This window comes from Hemitrygon akajei, chromosome 23 (assembly GCF_048418815.1).
Source record: "Hemitrygon akajei chromosome 23, sHemAka1.3, whole genome shotgun sequence".
In the NCBI taxonomy this organism is placed as follows: Eukaryota; Metazoa; Chordata; class Chondrichthyes; order Myliobatiformes; family Dasyatidae; genus Hemitrygon; species Hemitrygon akajei.
The window spans coordinates 20,447,373-20,469,791 of record NC_133146.1 but is presented as its reverse complement, the minus strand read 5'-3'; the positions used below and the strand labels follow the sequence as shown (position 1 = coordinate 20,469,791).

General features: G+C 45.7%; 1 protein-coding gene across 1 annotated transcript; it reads right to left on the bottom strand.

Moving 5' to 3' along the window:
- Nucleotides 1-1,630: 1,630 nt before the first annotated feature.
- On the bottom strand, nt 1,631-22,066 carry LOC140715358 (equilibrative nucleobase transporter 1-like). The gene is made up of 12 exons (XM_073027428.1): nt 21,877-22,066; nt 20,555-20,687; nt 20,008-20,054; nt 19,027-19,103; nt 18,297-18,389; nt 17,065-17,204; nt 15,910-16,196; nt 14,378-14,551; nt 11,837-11,956; nt 9,272-9,464; nt 7,909-8,032; nt 1,631-7,079 (listed from the first exon to the last, which is right to left on the bottom strand). The coding sequence occupies exons 1-12, from the start codon at nt 22,064-22,066 to the stop codon at nt 6,843-6,845; spliced, it is 1,815 nt and encodes a 604-aa protein (XP_072883529.1). The 3' UTR covers nt 1,631-6,842.
- Nucleotides 22,067-22,419: the final 353 nt, after the last annotated feature.

Sequence of the window (22,419 nt, the reverse complement as noted above, 5' to 3'; positions counted from 1 at the left end):
TTCTGTGATAAATTGGGGGATCACTTTGTTAGGAGCTCTGCTCCATCCGCCAACAGGGAACTTTGCACTGGCCAGGCATATTAATTCCGATTCCCATTTCCATTCCGACATGTCAGCCCTCGGCCTCCTCTTGTGCTAAGATGATGCTACTCTCAGGATGGAGGAGAAATACTTTATATTCCATCTCAACGGCCTTCAATCTGATGCCATGGATATTGATTTGTCCTTCAGGTGAAAAGTTCCTTATCGCTCCCCCTCGCCTCTACTCCTATTCTCCATTCTGGCCTTTTACCTCTCCAACCTGCTTATTACTTCACCCTGAGTCCCCTCCTCCTTCCCTTTCTCCTATGGTCCACTCTCCTCTTCTATCAGTTTCCTTCTGCAGTCCTTCACTTTTCCCACCCATTTGGCTTCACTTATCACCTTCCACCTCGCATTCTTCCCAGCCCCACCTTTGTATATTGTTGTCTTCCCCTTCCATTTAGTCACCAAGATGGGTCTCGACAGATTTTTCATTGCCGTGGATGCCGGTGACTGGTATCACAGGGTTGCTGTTAGTACCGCTTCTTTTTACGTTGTATCTCAATGCTTTGGATGACTGAATTGATGGTTTTGTGACCAGTTTTGCATATGAAACAAAGGTCGGTGGAGGGGCGCGTAGAGCTGAGGAAACAAGAAGGTTGCAGAAGGAGCTGGACATGTTAGGAGAAATGGCAAATTGAATAATGTCCGGAGGTGAATAGTCATGAACTTTGATGGAAGGAATAAAAGCACAGACTATTTTCTAAATGGGAAGAAAATGAAAAAATCTGAGGGGCAAAGGGGCTTGGGAGTCCTCATGCAGGATTCCCAAAAGGATATGTTGGTTGGTTGGTTGAGTCAGTGGCAAGGAAGGCAAATGCTAAATTAGCATTAATTTTGATGGAACTACAATATAAGAGAAACGATGTAATGCTGAGGTTTTATAAAACACTAATGAGGCCTCACTTAGAGTTTTGCATTCCTTTACAAAGGATGATTCTGGGAATGAAAGGCCCATTGTATGAGGAACAATTGATGGTGCTGGGCCTTTACTCGCTGTAATTTAGAAGAATGAGGGGCAACTCCAATGAAGCCTATTGAATATTGAAATGCCCAGGTAGAGTGGATGTGAAGAGGATGTTTCCTATAGTAGGTGTGGTGGTCAAACAAAAATACAAATTCAAAACAAAACAATTGCCGGCAGTCTGTGACCCCACAGAGTTGGCATTGAGAGAGAAATGGATCCGTCCTGAAGAAATAGCTAAGCAAACTCAATGGGCCAAATTGCCTAATTCTACTGCTATTTCTTATGGTCTCATTGACGTTCTCACTGTCCATTGCCGTACCAAGTGAACCGTAAGCATTTCCTGTGGGTGCTGGCTCTATCTGAGTTATGAGTTCTCTCTCCATGAACTTTGTCCCCAAATACGGCTTTGGATGAGAGAATTCTCTGCTCACATACAATGCTGACTTGTACCCTGAGGCCAGCAACCCTTGCTTAATTTAGATTGTTGACAAAGACCAACCTTACCGGAGGTTTACCTCCCACGGAGCAGAAAGTACAACGGATGTCAAGGTTAAGGAGTACAATAAGATTCCTGTCTGGCTGGCAGGACTTTAATTAATTTACAGAACAAAACATTGATTATGAAAATCTACATGAATAGTGCAGCTTACACAATTAACTGCCAGTTGAAGCACATATCAACAAAACTAAAAATTCAGTGATTTAGGCTTTTGTCTGTATGTGTGCGGGAGGGTGTGCAATATAATTGAAAGGTCAGTGGGGATTGGAGTAACAGGTATCTAGGTAAATCATGAGTGTGTGTGGGAATAATTGGGTCATAATAATGGGTGATTTTAACTTCCATATTATTTACTGGGACTGCCACAGTTCTCAGGGATTAAACTGGGCAGCATCTGTGTCCAGGAATGTTTACTGATGAAGTCTATAGGTAGCTCTCTGAGTGAAGGAGATACACTCAACCGCTCCTCAGGAAACAAGGCTTAGCAGGTGGCTGTTGTGTTAGTTGGGTGCACTTTAGAGTCATAGAGAAGTACAGCACAGAAACTGGCTCTTTGGGTCATCTAGTTACGCCAAAACCATTTAAACTGCTTACTTCAATTGATTTGCACTGGGATCATTGTCCTCCACATCCCTACTATCCATGAACCTATCCAAACTTCTCTTAAATGTTGAAATCAAGCTCACATGCACCACTTGTGCTGGCAGCTCATTCCACACTTTTACGACCCTCTAGGTGAAGAAGTTTCTCTCATGTTGCCCTTAAACTTCTCACCTTTCACCCTTAATCCACAACTTCTAGTTGTAGTCCCACCCAACCTCAATGGAAAAAGCCTGCTTGTATTTCCCCAATCTATACCACACATAATCTTGTACACCTCTGTCAAATCTCCTCTCAATCACCTACATTCTAAAGAATACAGTCCCAAACAATTCATACTTTCCTTTCAACTCGGGTGCTCCAGACCCAGCAACATCCTTGTAAAATTTCTCTGCACTCTTTCAACCGTGTTTACATCTTTAATGAAGGTGGGTGTCCAGAACTGCATACATTACTCCAAATTAGGCTTCACCAACGCCTTGTACAACTTCAATATAACATCAAATCTCCTGTACGTAATACGTTGAAATATGAAAGCCAATGCGTTAAAAGCTTTCTTTGCGACCCTATCGACCTGTGACACCACTTTCAATGAATTATGGACCTGTATTCCTAGATCCCTTTGTTTTACCACACTCCTCAGTCCAATACCGTTGACTGTGTAAGACCTACCCTGGCTGGTCCCACCAAAGTGCAAAACCTTGCATTAAGTTTCATCTGTCATCTTTCAGCCCAGTTTTCCAGCTGATACACTACCCTCTGCAAACCATGATAGCCTCCCTCACTGTTCACTACACCTGCAATTTTGGTGTTATCCACAAACTTGCTGATCCAGTTAAACACATTATCATCCATATCAGCGATATAGATGACAAACAACAGAGGACCCAGCACCGATCCCTGTGGCACACCACTAGTCACAGGCCTCCAGTCAGAGAGGCGACCCTCTATTACCACTGCCCTGCTGCTTCCACAAAGCCAATGTCTAATCCAGTTTATGACCTCATCCTGAACGCTGAGCGACTGGACCTTCTGAACCAGCCTCTCATGCGGGACCTTCTCAAGTGCCTTACTGATGTCTATGGAGACAACATCCACTGCCTTGCCTTCATCCATTTTCATGGTAACTTCCTCAGAAAACTCGGTAAGATTGGATAGACATGACTGACCGTGCACGAAGTTATGCTGTCTATTCTTAAGCATTCCCCGTCTATCCAAATACTTATGTATCCAGTCCTTTAGAATACCTTCTAATAACTTTCCCAGAACTGATGTCAGACTCACTGGCCTATAATTTCCTGGTTTCTGTTTAGAACCTTTTTTTTTAAACTGTGGAACAACAATGGCTATCCTCCAATGCTCCGGCACCTCTCCTGCCGCTAAGGATGATTTAAATATCTCTGCTAGGGCCCTGGCAATTTCTGCACTTGCCTCCTGTAGGGTACAAGGGAACACCTTGTCAGACCCCGGGGATTTATCCAACTTAATTTGCTTTAAGACAGCCAGCTCCTCCTCCGTAATCTGTATAGAATCCAGGAAGCTAATGGTGCTTTGCCTCACTTCTGTGGGCTCTGTTTCCATTTCCCGAGTAAATGCAGGTGCAAAGAACACATTTAAAATCCCCATTTGTTTTGACTCCACAAATGGATTACTATTCTGATCTTCCAGAGGACCAATTTTGTCTCTTGTAATCCATTGCTCTTAACATATCTGTAGAATCTAAAGGATTCTCCTTCACCATGTCTACTCAAGCAACTTCGTGCCTCCTTGCAGCCTCCCTGATTTATTTCTTAAGTACTTTCTTGCATTTCTTGTATTCTGTAAGCGCTACATTTGTTCCTCCTTGCCTATATCTGCTATGCACCTCCTTTTTTCCCTAACTGGGGCCACAATATCCCTTGAAAACCAAGATTCCCTTCACTTGTTACCTTTATCTGTTATTCTGACAGGCTCATACAAGCGTTGTACTCTCAAAATTTCACTTTTGAAGGATTCTCACTTTCCAAGTACACTTTTGGCAGAAAACAGCCTGTCCCAATCCACACTTGCCAGACCATTACTGAGACCATCAAAATTGGCCCTTTTCCAATTCAGAATCTCAGCCTTTGGACCAGACCTATCTTGCTGCATATTTACTTTGAAACTAATGGCATTGTGGTCACTGGATGCAAAGTGTTCCCCCACACAGACTTCTGCACCTGCCCTGTTTCACTCTTTAATAGCAGATCCAGTACATATCACATGTTCTCTCACTGGGACTTCTACTTACTGATGTAGTAAACCTTCCTGAACACATTTGATGAACTCTGTCCCGTCTAATCATTTTACAATATGGGATTCCGCGTCAATATGTGGAAAGTTAAAATCACCTACTATAACAACCTTATGTTTCTTGCAACAGGCTGCGATCTCTTTCCAAATTTGTTCCGCTAGATCCCTAGGACTGTTGGGTGGCCTGTAATACAGTCCCATTAACGTGATCATGCCTTTCTTATTTCTCAGTACCACGCATAATGCATCATTAATCAAGTTCTCCCGATGGAACATTACCGTGACATTTTCCCTGCCTCGTAATGCCACCCCTCCTCCTTTAATCCCTCCTGCTCTGTCACGTCTAAAACAACGGAACCCCAAAATACTGAGCAGTCAGTCCTGCCCCTCACTAATAGATACACTAGTCTCACTAAGATACAGCGTCATATTTCCAGGTGTTGATCCATGTCCAAACTCAGCTGCCTTTCCTAGATACCTTAGGACCAACAACCCAATTCTGTTAGTGTTAAGATAGTTAAGGATAATATAAGATTGATTCTCAAGTTAAATACCTAGTTGTGGCAATGGTGGTTTAGAAGGTCTTGGGTAGGAACTTGTTAAAATGGATTTGGAACATTGATAGAAGCTCAAGAGACGTCCAGCAAATGGGAGGCAGCTAGATGTGAGATAATTTAGCTCACTGCCAGCATGTTCTTGTACAATGAAGGGAAAGGCTAGCTGGATTAATGGACCTTACATAGCAAGATTTAGAGAGACTTTGACTATGAATCAAAATAAAGTAGGTATACGTCAGATATGGATAGATGGGATCAAAGAAGCTGTCTGATGAATGAGGGATGTACACTTAAGGAGGAATTAAAGGAAGTGAATGGAGACATGTGATATCTCTGGTTGATTAGGTAAAAGAGAATGCCAGAATATGTAGACTGTAAGTATATCTTAACCAGGGAGTTGGTAGAGCCCCTTATGGATCAATGTGCTGACCTAAGTATGAACCTACAGCAAAAGGCAAAAGACCTAAACAAATACTTATCGTCAGTATTCACCGTGGAGAGGGAAAGGGAAGCTAATGAACCTATTAAAATAATAGTGATGTGCTGAATCGAGTAGAGTTTAAGACCAAGGGGCTTTGGTGTCTAAAAAGCATAAATGTGGCTTTCCCCTCCTCCTGTGAGGTAATGTAGATGCATCTAGAACTTTGTGGGATCCAAGAAATACTTGTTGGATATACTTGTTACCAATGGGTGTGGTGACAATCTGGACTATGGTTAATGATGTGGCTTTAATTCTCTTGGGCTGGTAGAATATGCCAGGAAACAACAAGTCAGTCAGCCTTATGCCACACATTAGACTATTTCTGCAGGCCAGACAGCATCTATAGGAAGAAGTACAGTCGACGTTTCAGGCCGAGACCCTTTGTCAGTTCCATCAGCATTTTGTGTGTGTTGCTTGAATTTCCAGCATCTGCAGATTTACTCATGTTTCCGTCAGAAAATTTCTGGGTGATTGACTGATTCACAGGATATATCTACATTTGGGGAAAATGTGATTATGAGGAATAAGAATGGTTTTGTTTGTGGGTTTTTCTGAGTTATAAGCTTCATAATTTTAGAGAAGCTTTAACCAACCATTTTTGGGGCATTGTGGACAGTTCTCGTCGTTATGCTACAAAAGGAGTGTGATTATAGTAGAGATGGTGTATGAATGAGACAAGAGACTGTTGCCTGTACTGATGACTTGAGTTATAAATATAAAAAAAGATGATAGAGTGGAACTGTACTTCCTGCAGTGAAAGTAAGGGTGACGTTACAATGATATATGAAATCATTAGGGATGTAGATAGGGTAGAACAATCACAGAATATTTAGAGGGTAGGAGAGTTTAAAGCGAGACGGAATAGTTTTAACATGAAAGTACAATATTTAAACAGGATTTGAGGGATAAGTTTTTCCGCACAGAGGGTGATAGGTATTTGAAGCGAGCTGATGGATCAAGTGGTAGAGAAAGGCACAACTACAAAGTTCAAAAACATTCGACAGGAATATGGATATCATATGTTACATCATAGGATACAGACAGAACACAGGCAATTGGGTATGGTTTAGACAGACATCTTGGTCAACATAGATGTTAGGTCGAAGAGCGTAGAGTATGCCCCGTTCTGCATAGCTCCAGCCCTGTATGAAGGAAAGTTTCAATTCTCCATGTCCTATTCATCTTTGTCTGCCTACATCCACCCCAAATTTCACAGTAGCTCCTGTCGCTGACACCACTCCTTTCCCGCTAGCACCTGCTGAATCCACAATTCCCGATTAGTTCCAACTAAGCTTACACCCCTTCACCAGCTCCCACTGACCATATCTCCTTTACCAATTCCTACTGACCAAGATCCTTCCCCACAAGCGCCCATGGATCCCACACTTACTCCTCTTCTGATTCTTCCTGCTCCCCAATGCTCTGCACTGAACCCTCTGATTGAGCCCCCATCTCTCTATGCCCAGGACTCCAATTGTCTTCCATGAGTGGGTATGTATCTCCCCATTCCATGGACATGCCGCTTCTTCCACTCCTTTTCAGTGTCTCCCGTCTCCACAAAAGGTGGACATTCAGAGGATGGGCAAAGGCCAACATCACTATCGCAACAAACGCGATGTTCATCTGTCAGATAGGGAAAAATACGAGAAAAATAGACATCAGTAGATGCAAATTTTCTTCGGGCGACACAGTACTTCTTCCTTATTAATACCAACATGGTCTTGAGCATCAATAGACCTTGCTGTTCTCACTGTCACCTATGTAAAAGGAGATGCTGCGGAAACCCAACACCAATATTATAGATGGAAATCTTCACATTGCCCATTTCTGATACAAACAAGGGGGAAACTCTGTACAGTATCTGAAATCATCCGATGTATTTCATGCAGAGATGGTGCATGAATGAGATGAGACTGTTGCTTGTACTGATGGCTTGAGTTATAAATATTTTAAAAAAGGTGATAGATTGAAATCAGCACCATGTCTTGAGAGCTATAATAGGTCGGGCTGAACTTAAAGCAGTCCCTAAAGTTCTTTCCATTTGTTTTTATTAGCTTTCTAATTTTGAAAAAAAAATTCTTCAATTTCACACACTTTTTTTTCAGTGCAGGGTGTAGCCTTGGGCATTTCCGTGGATGTAAGTAGCATCCGTTTCTTTTTCGAGTTCCTTGGTTCACTCAGACAAGAGGGGAAATGTCATCGCTTTCGTGGCGAAGCTGCATTCCCCCACCACTCCCCACGACCCCTCATTCACCTGATCCATTTCTATGCCTCTTTCCTTTTAGGACTCTCCACATCGGGAGGCTTTATATCCATTGGTCGAGTGGAGTTCCCATATTATTGTATTATTGTCACTTCGAGATGCCAAACAGGGTTATCGTATAAATACCTTAATCTAGCTCCCTGGAGCCAGTCGGACACTTACGTTACGTGGGAGTTTTCTGATACTTACGTAGAATGGGTTGCCCTGCAAGGATCCTTTGACAAGGATGTAAAAAGGATACTGGAGGAGCGAGAACGCTCCCACCAGAGCATGCGTGGTTCCGTAGAGCTTCCCGAAATGACACATGGGAAAGCTGTCATGGGAGAAATAGGAGGGGTTAAGATGTTTAAAGGTCCGATTTTTCCCAATCCGCGTTTATATCTCTTGCTCACCAAATTTGGTTTCTTGCCCTAACCTTAAACTCTCCGCGCCGCGTTTCAAATCACTGAGACCTCATTCTGTCCACCCTGCTCCCGAGCTCTTTTTAAATTTATCAGGGCCCCATTTCCCGTGCTGCTATTAAAATCACCATGGCTTTGCTTCCAGGTTCCCTTTCAACTTAGATGGTACACTAGAAAATTAAATTCAAATTGCGTTGTGCGTCACCGCGCATAGTAGCCAATAGTTGGGATGAATGAGGGCCGATCACATGGAAACATAGAACATCCCAAGCAGCTGGGACGAGGTAGTTTTTGGGATGCGCCAAACTCCCCCCACCCCACCAGTGCAAGAGCTTCCAACAGAGAAAGGGGCATAGCTTCAGGGTCAGCAACCGCCCATTTCAAATAGAGCTGTGTAGTCATTTCTTCATAAAATGGAGTGTAACGTTCTGAAATTTTCTACCCCAGAGGTTAAATGAGGATAAATCATTTGAATACTTAAGTGGAGAGGAATTATTGCGGGGATCCTGATCTAGCACAGAGGAGATGGGACTGGGGTAAATCAGCTATGATCACATTGAACGGCATTGGGGAGAAAGTTTGGTCGTCAAATTCCCGCTCCTCTTTTCTTGTATTATTGCAAATGCTCGAGCCCCATTTCTGCTTGTTGGGCTTCGAAATTTCTGCCAGAATCCAAAAGCAGAGCAGTTGATCAATCTACTATCTGGCAGCCCGGCCACCCGGCTCGATTGTGAATTCGGCTTCCTCCTCTCACAATGTGAATCTACCCTGGGGTTTCTGTCTCCTCTAACAGTCCAAGTACACTCGGGGCGTTTTCCTAATGGGGCGGCGAGTTTGTAGGTTATGAGGGAAAGTAGCTGGGGCATTTGGTATCACGTTACTAAATCTAGGGTTATTTTTATGAGTCTGGGGGCGTTCTTCGCTGTTGAAAAGAAAGATGAAATAATCGCACGATAAATGTACTTAGACTGCTTTCCAAGTAGTTGAGAAAATTACCAAATTATTGTAAATGGTCAAACCGGCCTCGATGGGCCGAAGGACTGTTTCGGTGACCTATGACGTGATGGTTAGGTCAATAGGTGTTTGACGATCAGCACTGTTTGGAAGGGCGAAGGGCCTATCCCGTGCTGTGTGACCGCACGTAGACTTACGCGATAGCGATGAATGCGGCGTCGTTTCCGTAGAGGAACGTTGCCTGGATCACCTGTAGGATGAAAGTCAGGTACTGCACTTCCAGCACTGGGACGGCGGCGCAGATAGAGAAGAGGACGGAGAGTGTGGCGGTCATGCTGAGAGTGAGCACCGTTGACTGCATGTCTTCCAACCTCTGCTGGACAGCCGACCCTAAACCAGAAGGGTAGACAAGCGATCAGTTAGTGGTCAGAGCGGCTCCAGGACTCTCCCTGTACAAAGGGACAGTCCAAAACACAATACAATATATTGACAGCACAACAGGTTAGAGAGCAGAAGAAAACCAGCGTGATTTCTAAAGACAGTGAATTTGAAACATTTTGGTTCATAATAAGAAATCGACCCATAGTACCACAGATCCCATTGTGCTGAATTTCAGTTTGATATTTACAGCTGGAATTTTAACTCCGAGACAGGTGGCGTTATGAGAATAGTTAGTTTATCGGGGATACAGGAAGAAAGAAGCAAACCTAGAAGAACATTTTAGAATCAGGTCCGGCATTGGTTGAGAGTGAAATAATCAAAAATTAGAGCCATAGAAAAGCACAGCTCTGGCCGATCTAGACAACCCGCAAACCAGGCCTACCTTTTTCCATGTTTACTTTGAAACTAATGGCATTATTGACTCTAGATGCAATGTGTTCCCTACACAAACGTCTGTCAGCTGTCCTGTCTCATTCCCTAATAGGAGATCAAGTAACGCACACTCTCTCGGCGGCACTTCCACGAATTGATTGAGGAACCTTTTCTGAACACTTTTGACAACTCATCTAGCCCTCTTACAGTATGGGAGTCGTCAATATGCAGAAAATTAAAATAATCTACTATGACAACCTTATGTTTCCTGAAACAGTCTGAGATCTCTCTACAAATTTGTTCCTCTAAATCCCGCGGACTAGTGGGTGGTTCTTTTCCCCTCAATTTTGGCCTCTGTAATTCCTTTTACCCCCCCCCCCCCGTAATACTGATACAAAACACTTTAGCTTCTCCTTATGAAATTGCGGGGCTCCTTTACCTTAAGTGCTCTAATCAATTCCAATTCATTGCACAACATCTAATCTAGAATAGCTGATCCCCTAGCGGGCTCGACCTTGAGGAGCTCTATAAAACCATCTCGAAGTTCCCCCTCTTGGATCCAGCACCAACCTGACTTTCCCAATCTACCTGCACATTGAGACCCCCGTGACTGTTGAAATATTGATCTTTTGGTATGCATTTTCTATCTCTCGTTGTAATTTGTAGACCACATGTTTCCTGCTGTTTGAGGGTCTGTATATAACTCCCATCAGGGTCCTTTTACCCCCGCAGTTCCTTCGCTCCACCAACAATTCAACATTTCGACCAGATGTCTCCTCTTTCTAATGATTTGATTTAATTTTTTAACATGCCACCTCCTCTGCCTACCTGCCTGTCCCTTCAATGCAATGTGTATCCTTGGACCGTCAGCTGACAGATAATATCTTCTTTCAGCCACGATTCAGTGATGCCCACTAAGTCAAACATGTCAATCTGTAACTGTGCTACAAGTTCATCTACCTTGTTCCGTATTCTGCGCGCATTCACATATAACACTTTCAATTTGTGTTCACCCTTTTCGATTTTGTCCAGCTTTTGGGTGTCGTCCAACTTCGAAGGTAATTTTATGGCAAAACAGACAAACAATAACATGGTGACAAATAGGAAGTGGTATGTAGCAGGAACGTTTGAGCGGAAAAAAGAGTTGACCTTGTTAACTTCAAGATCTGATGGCTGTAATTTGTCTGGAAGGTGGACGTGGCGCTATTCACTATCAGTTATCAGTTTGTCTTTTCTGCCCAACAACCGTGTTTACCAAAAGTTTATCGCAGGCATACTCCCCTTTCTAACCACCCTCCTCTTAACATTTTCTTTTGCGGTGTCGGTATAGAATCACAGACAGGACTCGTTGAGTCTCTCCCTGTCCAGCAATGCTACCAGATCTACCCTAGTTTATTCGGTTCTGTCACAACTCCACAAAAAGTCTTCTTTTCTGACGCTCCCATTAGTAATGCCCTCGTAAGGGGGTGAATATAAAAGTTGAAACAACCTGTTTGATTCCAACTGGTCCGAGAGAGTGGCGATCGGGAATGATAGATAAATGGTTCCGGAGAAGAGAGAAGTAAAAGGTAGTGGTAGTGTAGAGATAATGGATAAGGAAGACTCTAAAGGGAGAATAAGTAGTCAGAGAGAAGTTGGAGAAAGACATGATGCAGAGAAAGAGAGAAGACACGGGTCAATGATTGTGTGAAAAGTTTGAGAAGGGAGAGAGGGGTTGGGACAGGATGGGGGTGAGAGAGAGGCGGCTGAATGGAGATGAGAGAGAACATTGTGGGAAGATGTTCGTGTAACAGAAATGTGAGGCACCAATGGGTTTCTGAGCAGGTGCCGTCATAGTGAAGTGCAGTGTCAGGGAGTAGGGGCAATAAGTAGTTCCTGAATTGATTTTAACTCTTGACCTCAGCTGTCGGTGTCGCTGCGAGGAGACCATCCTCACTCTGGAGAATTACCTGCGACTGAATCCAACCTCCGACCTCTCCGTTTGTGTCGGTCCAGAATCAGCCCGTTCCAGGGAGCACACAAAATGGCACACAACTGGGCGAAGGCGAAGACATTTGTAAACCTGCTGACTGCCAGTGAGAAACAGAAAAAATAATGAGCAAAGAATGAACTAAAGTTGAAGAAAGACGGGTGATTGAAGGACAGACAGAATGCTTCGAAGTTACCTGATTTGGGATAGCACTGGACAAGGAATCGTACTATAGGCATGTGCCTACGGTGCTGCAGATAGCGGGAGAGTTATTGCATTCAAATCATTGACTTAAAAGTATGTGCTGACTCACCTCATCCGTGCATCTGACCTCTAAAGGAGTGAAATGTCTGTTTGAATATTCACCAGAGATGGATTGTAATCGCTAAAATACCAGGATATTTGCCTTCCCGTTTCCCTCTGTCTTCCTCTCCATTAAGTCTCGACCAACGCCCTCTCCCTTCTACTCCAATCTCCCAGTCATGTCACAATTCACGCGTTCTATGCCAGTGGTCCCCAACCACCGGGGCCGCGGACCGGTACCGGGCCGCAAAGCGTGTGCTACCGGGCTGCGAGGAAACGATATGATTTGGCGATATGAAACGATATGAGTCAGCTGCACCTTTCCTCATTCCCTGTCACGCCCACTGTTGAACTTGAATGCATGCGAAGTCATCAGTCGCCTATGCCACAGTTTCTCCATCCTCAATCTCCGAATTTACCAGTTCTCTCCCCCTTCCATTGCCCTCCCACTTTCTGTTTGCATTCACTTTGTTAGTTCTCTAAATCTAGTTTTTCTAATTTCTCCTATTGCCCCTCTCTCCCCTTCGTTTCACCATTACATCTCTCGTCATCGAAGTCCATTCATCTGCATTTTCATTCTCTCCCTCGCAGCCTCATCTGACTCTCTTCTCTCTCCCAGCACCAGAATTCACATGTTCTGTCTCTCCCACACTCCCTTCACTCTGAGGAGACTTACCGAGGGCGTTGACGCTCTCCTGGTGAGCACCTGTAACTATCGACGCTCTCGCTGTGGAGAGCTTTTAATACCATTTAATACCATAATTCCCACAATCCTGATTCAGAAGTTACAGAACCTGGGCCTCTGTACCTCCCTCTGCAATTGGATCCTTGACTTCCTAACCGGAAGACCACAATCTGTGCAGATTGGTGATAACATATCCTCCTCGCTGACGATCAACACTGATGCACCTCAGGGGTGTGTGCTTTGCCCACTGCTCTACTCTCTGTATACACATGACTGTGTAGCTAGGCATAGTTCAAATACCATCTACAAATTTGCTGACGATACAACCATTGTTGGTAGAATCTCAGATGGAGATGAGAGGGTGTATGGGAGTGAGATATGCCAACTAATGGAGTGGTGCCACAGGAATAACTTGGGACTCAACGTCAGTCAGATGAAAGAGCTGATTGTGGACTTCAGGAAGGGTCAGACGAAGGAGCACGTACCAGTCCTCATAGAAAGGTCAGAAGTGGAGAGGGTGAGCAGCTTCAAGTTCCTGGGTGTCAAGATTTCTGAGGATCTAACCTGGTCCCAACATATCGATGCAGTTATAAAGAAGGGAAGGCAGCGGCTATACTTTATTAGGAGTTTGAAGAGATTTGGCATGTCAACAAATACACTCAAAAACTTCTATAGTTGTACCGTGGAGAGCATTGTGACAGGCTGCGTCACTGTCTGATATGGAGTGGGGGGGGGGGGGGTGGGAAACTACTGCACAGGACCGAAAAAAGCTGCAGAAGGTTGTAAATCTAGCCAGCTCCATCTTGGGCACTAGCCTACACCGTCACTGATACTGAATCCAGCACCTGCACTATTCCCAATGTCCATACAGTAATCCCTTGGCCCACAACGCGAGGATTATATATAATCCACGTAACCCATAAGTACTTTTCATCTGTGCAACCGCTTCCAACCCCTTAGAACTCCCCGTCTCCATATCTCACTCCCAATTGCTCACACACCTCTTATCTCTGTAAAATCCCAGTCCTACACCCCCCCCCCCGTACCTGCAACTCCCTCTGCTCTCTACACATACTCTTACCCGTGTAGCAGTCCTTGTCCCCAACGCGCCTGATACCTGTGTAATCAGTTTCCGGCCGCAAAACCGCTCCTATCTCTACGGCCACGAAACCTTCGTTTTCAATTAAAGTATATTTATTATCAAATAATATATAAATTGTACACTTTGAGTTTTGTTTGCTTACAGGCAGCCACAAAGCAAGAACCCATTTTTTTTATTAAGAAAGAAAGAGCACAACCGCTGCAGAGAGAAAGAGGAAAGAACACACACTTTTATGCACACAATAGATGCAAACGCATTCCGAACCGGATTGCGTCCTCTTACAACCCCTATCTCTAACATCGCTCTAGTCCCTACACTCAGCCCTTTCTTTTACGTTTTGTCCGTCCGCCCTCTCGCTTCTCTTTCTCTCTTTCGACCACCCTCACTCCTTTTGCATTGCCGACAGTCGGCCTTCGCCCGTCTAACTTTACCTTTCGCGGGATCCCTGCCCGCCAATAGGTTCAGCATCGGATTCAGGGTCCCGATAAACAGTAAATTCCGCAGCTGGATAAGCGAGAGCCAGAGCAGGTGCGTGAGCCAGAGCCGGGAGAAGAGGCAATTCCAGAAGGAGGATATTTGCTCCTTGTTGCCTCTGGCCACCAGGCCTGTAAGAGAGGTAAAGAGATTTGAAAACAGTATGGCTTTCATATTTAATATTTTCATAGATTTATTTGTGGGGGGATTGGCATAAAAAAAGGATTATAACATTATGAGGGGCGTAGATTGAATGGATAGCCATGGTCTTTATCCAAAGATCGTGTTTTGACAGGAGGGCCCGTGTTTCATATGAAAGCAATTACACAGGGAAATCTGCGGGTACATTTTCGAACAGGGCATGGTGAATATCTAGAACGACCTATCTGACGGGTCCCTGGAGGCTGATATTTTTACAATGTTTAAGCTACTAATGGGCAGGTACTTCGATATAGAAATCAAGAATTTTTCATATGCAATCACTTATCCGTTGATACTGTATACAGGTCTAAGGTTGGCAAATGGGACCCGCGCAGAAGACATCACGGTGGACATGGATGGTACGCGCAGAGGTGGACATGGATGGTACGCGCAGAGGTGGACATGGATGGTACGCGCAGAGGTGGACATGGATGGTACGCGCGTAGGTGGACATGGATGGTACGCGCAGAGGTGGACATGGATGGTACGCGCGTAGGTGGACATGGATGGTACGCGCAGAGGTGGACATGGATGGTACGCGCGTAGGTGGACATGGATGATACGCGCGTAGGTGGACATGGATGGTACGCGCAGAGGTGGACATGGATGGTACGCGCAGAGGTGGACATGGATGGTACGCGCAGAGGTGGACATGGATGGTACGCGCATAGCTTTTGTTGCCGCGCAGCTGAAAATTGACGCAGCTAGAGTTTATGAAACGGGAAAGATTTTCTTCGTTGCACTGAATTTATCTTTAACTCATAAATAAATTCAAAAGTGTGATTTTTCCATTGTCATTCTAAATATTCCTGGTATGTATATCCAAAAAAAAATGCACTTAGAGTGCAGCGCATGGGTTCAACTATAAAAAACAATTAGAGGGAACTACCTCCACTCTACTAATGGGTATATCGTCTGTAAACATACAAACAATCGGAAATACATCACGGTGGACAGTGGAGCGGCACTGAATACGGTCATAGCACCCTTGTGCCACCACAGTCTCCTTTGGCCAAGCCAGTTGTAAACCTAAACCACCAATTCATCAGAAAACCATAAAGATGGTGAAGTGACTGGAGTGGAAGCGGCCAATATCAAAGAGGACTATGGGAAGGGAAGAATGGGTTGGTGTCGGTGCTCAGAGATTAGACTGATGTCGAACATGGAAGGGCGGAGGGGAGGAGGCGAGGAAAGAAACACTGTAAAGGGGACAGAAATGAGAGGGGCATAAAGGTGGCCGGAAGGGAGAGTGGGTGCATAATGGAATGCGGATCTTGGACTTTCTTACCGTTTGTCCCTTTGGGCCGGGTACTCCCATAAGCAGTTCCATGTCTGTCTCCCAAGACTCTTTGGTACTTCGTTCTGCTTCTCTCTCCGACCTCTGTCTCTTCTCTTTTTTCTCCAAACTTTCCTTCAGCCATTCGTCCCTCCCCATTCCTTTTCTGTCCAGTGGGCCCTTCAGTCATCTGCATCCTCTCGCTACCCGCCCCGGCCGTTCCCGGGATGGAGCGCCTCCGGTGGGTCAACCGCTCTTCAGAGAAGAATCTGATCAATTTACTCATCTCACAAGTCGCCCTATGGTGTGGGGGGGGGGGGAGGCGATAGGGGGTAGCAATCAACAAACGCCATGTCATTGGGTCAAACGCGATGGTAGGTCCTGCCTCCAGGATTGTTTATTGTGGGGTGGGCAGAGTACTGAGAAGTATCTATTCCTAAAGAGTATTATCCTACAGCAAGTAAATTCACTCAAAGCCCAGCTTATTGCCGTCTATAATTCTTGATAAGGTACAAGTTACTTTTTTATCGCCTCATCCTATGACAACAGTTTCGCAAAACATTCGAGTATGTGTCGTAGTCTGGAAATCAGACCCCGGGTATCAGTTATTCTACAGATTTCTTTGAACACGCCGATTCAATTCCAGTCTCAATTCACTCGCACTAATCCATATTGTATGTGTAAACTTTTCGATTGCATTGAAAAGACATTACACCCGGCAACGCGTTCCGTACTGGTTGTCTTTGTTTATATGAACACTCCCCCCCACCGTTCCCTGCGATTAGGTGCCGGTCTATGACTCACTCTTAGCATTTGTTATTCTACAAATGATCCCTCGAGCATATCGGGTAGGTTCCGTTCAGTTTGATATCTGTTACTGCCGCCCCTTACCATGTGATACCTCGATTAGATCTCAACCCACATTTGATGAGAACACTTATTATTCTGTATGTACTGTAAGCCCGCAAGCTCTCGATAAAATTCCTCACGATTATTTCCACCTTCCCAATAATTTGCCATTCCTGTGCCTGATATACTGGGGATATAATCTCATAGATCCCCGTGATTAGGTTTCAGTCCGAAGCGCACTCCTGGATGTCCACTTTATATGTATATACCGCTCTCAGTTTATTCATTAACTGGTGACCGGCTGGGTCTCCGCCTTACCCGTAGGTATAGCCCGGTGGTAATGGATGGGGGATGTGCGTCCGAGGCATCAGGAATATAGTGCGGATGATGGGTAGACAGCTCAGGCAGCTCACGAAGAGGAAGATGGATCTCAGTGAGAAAGCAGCTTCATAGAACAACTGTAGACGGGAAGACAGGGAAGCGGGGGTAATGAAATAGACAGAGGAAAGACAAAATATGGCAATTAGTTTTCTACCTGCATCTGACGTCTTCATATCTGAGTTAATCCATCGAGAAATATCAGCAATTCCCCGTTTTCTCCCTCACAGTCCGATATTCATCCCGAAACCACTACCCCCACCCCCGACTGGACTGTCCTATGTCCTTTTCTCTCTATTACGTCATTCCCCACAGTGTCTCGCCTCAGGACCCGGTTGAATTCCGAATACGGGTGCCGGCAGCGCGGTGTTCGCGCGTTCACGCTATGCGGCGTGTGTTCACTTGGTCCTCTGGATTTTTTCTACATTCCAGTTACGTGCGGGTTGGTAAGGTATTTTGCCACTGTAAATGTCTCGAGTATGTGGATGAGTGGTAAAATATGTAGCATTTGATGGGAATATGGGGAACATAAAACGGGAATACGTGCAGTAATGGTTTAGAACAGAGCGGAGAACACAGTGAAGCCATTCTGTCCACGATGTTGTGCTGACTTTACACTCTCCTCCAAGACCACTCTAAACCTTCCCTCCCACATAACCCTCCAGTTTCTCCTTCATCCATGTGCTTATTTAACAGTCCCTGGAATATCCCAAGTATATCCGGCTCTAATTTAAGAGAACTTACGGCATAGCTTTCATAAGTCGAAGCGTCTGTTACTGTACTATACCACTGTATGTATATCACTGTCTGATTTTCCCCCTATTCGCTTTCCCCCATCTCCCCGTCACTGCCCAATACTACAGCTTTTTTTTTATCAATCCTTGCTTTAACTCTTTAACTCTCCCTCTCCCTCTCCTCTCCTCTCCTCTCCTCTCCTCTCCCCTCCCCTCCCCTCCCCTCCTCTCCTCTCCCCTCCCCCTCCCTTGGGCACACCAGTGTTGAACTTCCTCACTTCGGTGATACTGCACACGGGGTTACTTTCCACCTGTTCTTCGTGACTAAACATGCGATGGCCTGATTCCATCCAGTCCTAGCTCACTCAGGAAAACTGACTCAGACCCCGGCTTTCCGGGACCCACTCTCAGAGGCTGGTCATTGCCAGGAGCGCTCACCTTCACAAGCACAAGCACGGCTGGTGATGAATCGCAAGCTCCGATGTACAGCGCGATAACTGTGGAACGTTTTTTTCCAAATAGGTTTCCAACCTGCGGTATGTGCATAAGCAGAAACAGTGAGCGCGGCTCCCGGAAAGCAGGCGAGTCCTTCCTCATCTTTCGCCAAATACCGTGGTCACAACCTTCCGGGAAGTAACATCCCTGTACAGTTGGATAGTTAGCCAAGTGACACCAAAGTTCCGGAGTGATACTCGATGGACAGCTCGTCGGTATCGTGTATTCAGTCAGAGGCAGCACCTCAAGAGGAACGATAGTGCTGCGCGAACACTGCAGTCTGGACAGGCCAGTGTCGGGTTAGGTCAGTGAAAGTGCAAGCTGCCATGTGAAAAACGACAGTGTTGAGGACGCGTCGAGCTATTATTCAGGGAAGCAGCTGTTTCAAAGTAAGGCACGGCCAATTTACTACGGAAACAAGGTTTTTACCCTGCGGTAAAGATTTGGACTCGCTTGCCGAAATTGAGTCAGAGTCCGAAATATTATTTTCGGGAGAAGGAGGTGGTTTGCTGGTGAGCAAGGGTTGGAATGGAGGAGAGGAAGAGAGGGGCGACTCCTGACAACATGGCGCTCCATCACTGCGATCATTCAGATAGTTCCGCGCTCCCTCAGTACCGACCCATTGAACTCCCCACGCTCCGTCTCAGTAACCCAGCTCATATGTCCATTTTACCTGAATGTTGGTGATCAGTAGCATTAATCCGCCCACTCCAAGAAAGCAGACTCCAGGAAACAAGAGCATTGCCGATGCTGCAATGGGAAATTTTGACGGTCACCAGAGGTTTTTAAAATTTTGCTGCTACAACAAAATTCACTGAATATCCAAATGCATCGGAGAAACGGTGGGACCTGTAAATGAACGTAAGTACGTAGCACATCTCCAGCAGTTCGACATTGTTTCTCTGCTGCCCTTCTGGCACAGCCCGTCTGCCAGCGCGGGTTCCCTCTGCACGGTCGGTTTCCCCCCAGACTGCCAAACCGAGAGTAGAGTTCTCCCAACAGGATTGAACTGGAAGGGAGGTGCTCCCTCACATTACACTTCTGAGAGACTGGTGCGCCATCTGCACTGCCGTTCTCCCCTGCGCTGTCTCTCCCGCAGTTCGGAGCTCCCCAAGCATCGCAAATCCAAACGTTCAGAACTCCATGATATCTAACCCACAGATGGAAAAGAAGGCAACAGCACCTCGCTGTTTGTATATTTCTTTCCCCCTTTCTGAATGACCCTGGTCCTCTGGCTTCAGGACCAAAACCGTGTCTGCAGGGAAGTCAGGGTTTACGCCAATGGGTTGCACCTTTCAGGTGCTCTTCGACTCCTCATCTCTCCTCCTCTCTGCCTCTTAACTTTATATGTGCTGATTTTTATCCATTTCCACCTCACGTTTTATCTCCGACATTTCCAGCGGTCTTTCGCTTGGCATCTTATTCTGCTTCGGACTTACTGTCCTTTCCGTAACTGCTCGCCTATACCTGCTCCCCTAATTTACTGTAAATCCCCAATGCAATTAGGTCCTGCCTCTACATTCCTTTTACCATACTGCCCCCTCGACCCACACAGACACACAGACACACAGACACACACACACACGCACACACACACACGCACACACGCACGCACACACACACACACCTCCCCCGCGGAAGGACACAGACTCACCAACAGTGGAGAAGGCGATCATCAGGGTGGCCGCAGTGCACAGGGATCTGTGAATATGCAAATCCGAACTTTAGGACTGGTCGTCACCTTCATTTCTCAGCCAGCGCATCCCTCCCCACTCGTGACTAGAGAAAGACTGGACTGCCACTTACTCAAAGTTTCCCCGGCGGTTTGACGATGAATGAAGGCCTTCAAACGGAAGAGTTTATGGACCAGGACAACATAAAGTCTTGCCCTTGTCCTTGGCTGTACGATTGCGCCCAAGCCAGAGGCCACACTCAGGACGTTCTGACATTTATATATTCTTTCACTTTGTGTCTGCTGCCCCTTTCAGTCTCTTTCTGCTTCCGTCCCCCTTTCCTATGACTGCCATTATGTCGGCGCCTTCCATGCCATTACAACATGCCAAAACAGGAGCTTCCTTCTCGGCTCCCACGGAACATTTCTCCTGGTACGTATTCTGCTACACTTCGCCTGCCGCGCTCTTCTGTAGAACACACCACGATACCAGAAATCCCCACCATACCCAGTACCCGAAAGTACTTACATGGCAACGAATCGAGTCGCCATCGTACCACAATAGTCGAGCAGACAGCCGTTGACGACCGCGGCAATGTTTTTGACGGCTGTGGCAATTGTGAAGATGAGCGTAAATCGCTCGTCCTGTAGAATGCAGCCCACTATGCGTTGGGAGAAAGAGAGGAAATGGTGAGCGAGTGAGAGAGGGCAGAGGCTCGAAAGAGACGAGGTGGGCGGAAGGTGGAGAAACTAAGGGAGAGCAAAAGTATAAAGGAAGTCGTGGGTGGTTGAGAGCAAAGTGACGGAGAGAGCAAACGGTGAAGGAGCGCCAGGGAAATGCAGAATGTAAGCGACGGACCACAGGAGAGGACATTTCAAAGTTCAATATACATTTATTATCAAAGTAAATATCTGTCATCATACTATCCTGAGATTCATTTTCTTGCGGGCATTCACAGTAAGCACAAAGAAACGCAATAGGATCTGTGAAAACCGCAAACAAGACAAAGACAAACTATGCAAATACAAATTAATAATAATAATAATAATAATAATAATAATAATAATAATAATAAACAACTAAATAAGTATTAATACCGAGAACATTACTTAAAGAGCCCTTGAAAGTGAGTCCATTGTTGTGAAATTGGTCCAGTGTTGGGCTGAGTGAAGTTATCCCCTCTGATGGTTGGGGGCAATAACTATTCAGGAACCTAGTGGTTTGGGACTTGAAGCTCCTGCACCTCCTTCCTGATGACAATAGCGAAAAGCGAGCGTGACCTGATGGCAAGGTATTTAATAATGGATGCTGCTTTCTTACGACAGGGCTCCTTGTAGATGGGCTCAGAGCTGGGGAGGGCTTTACCCGTGCTGAACCCGTGAAGGGAGAGGAAGGAACGATGGAGATTGCTGGGGGGGGGGGTGTTGCAGAAAGGACAGATAAGGAAGTGAGAAATAGAGTAGAGGGAATGCCGGAAAATGTTAAAGATCATACCGCAACAGAGGGACTGAAGAGTTCCGTGGGCAAACAAGAATAAGTTTGAGTTTGTGTGAAAAAAGGAAGAGGGAAATAGGTGGAGCAAGAATTGAACTGCGAAAAAATACAAAAAGATGCGCAACCGTAAACCTCTTCTCTCGTCTCTCACTATCAGTCGTTATCTCCGTACGATTTATCCTCTCCCTGTCGCCTTTCTTACCGTATCTCCATCTTCCTCCCCGTATCCTGTATCTCCCTCTCACATTTCCTATGGCCTGTGCCTTAACCCCTCTTCCACCCACCGATATCCCATCCCCTTTTTCCCCGATCACCCTCTCTGCTGTCTGCTCAGCAGTGTCCGCAGGTTCACACACCGGTGGCATTTGGTGCCGAGCTGCGGCTTGAGTTGCGCGCCGTCTCACAGAGGTCGGCGAAGTACTGGTCCTCTTTCAGCACATATACTAGTGATGGCCAACCGGCAATCACGCCCGAGAAACCGAGACATTCGACAAGGCCAGTGGCAAATGTCAAACGCCACTTAGCCTTCTGGCCAAGCCGTCCCATTAATACGACCTGGATGTTCTCCCCTTGCACGTTCCTGATCAGAGATCAGCTACCCAGTGAATGAGTGGCCGTCCCCAACCTCGTCTCCTTATACTGCTGCAACAAGGCGACAGTAAGACACTCCTTCTGTTCTTGCTCCTTGGTCGCGTGGTATTTCCTGTTTAGAAACTATTGGGTAACATCCGGGAGAATGGTTCGCTTTCAGATAAGCAGGTTACGAAGCTCTCCGAGCATTGTTCATTCATACACGAAACAGAGGACGTAACACATTATTGCACGGGAACAGGTGGCATTTAGAGAAAGCGGTAATCTACTGCCTCGTTATCACAAAAACAGAGATAGGAAAATGATCA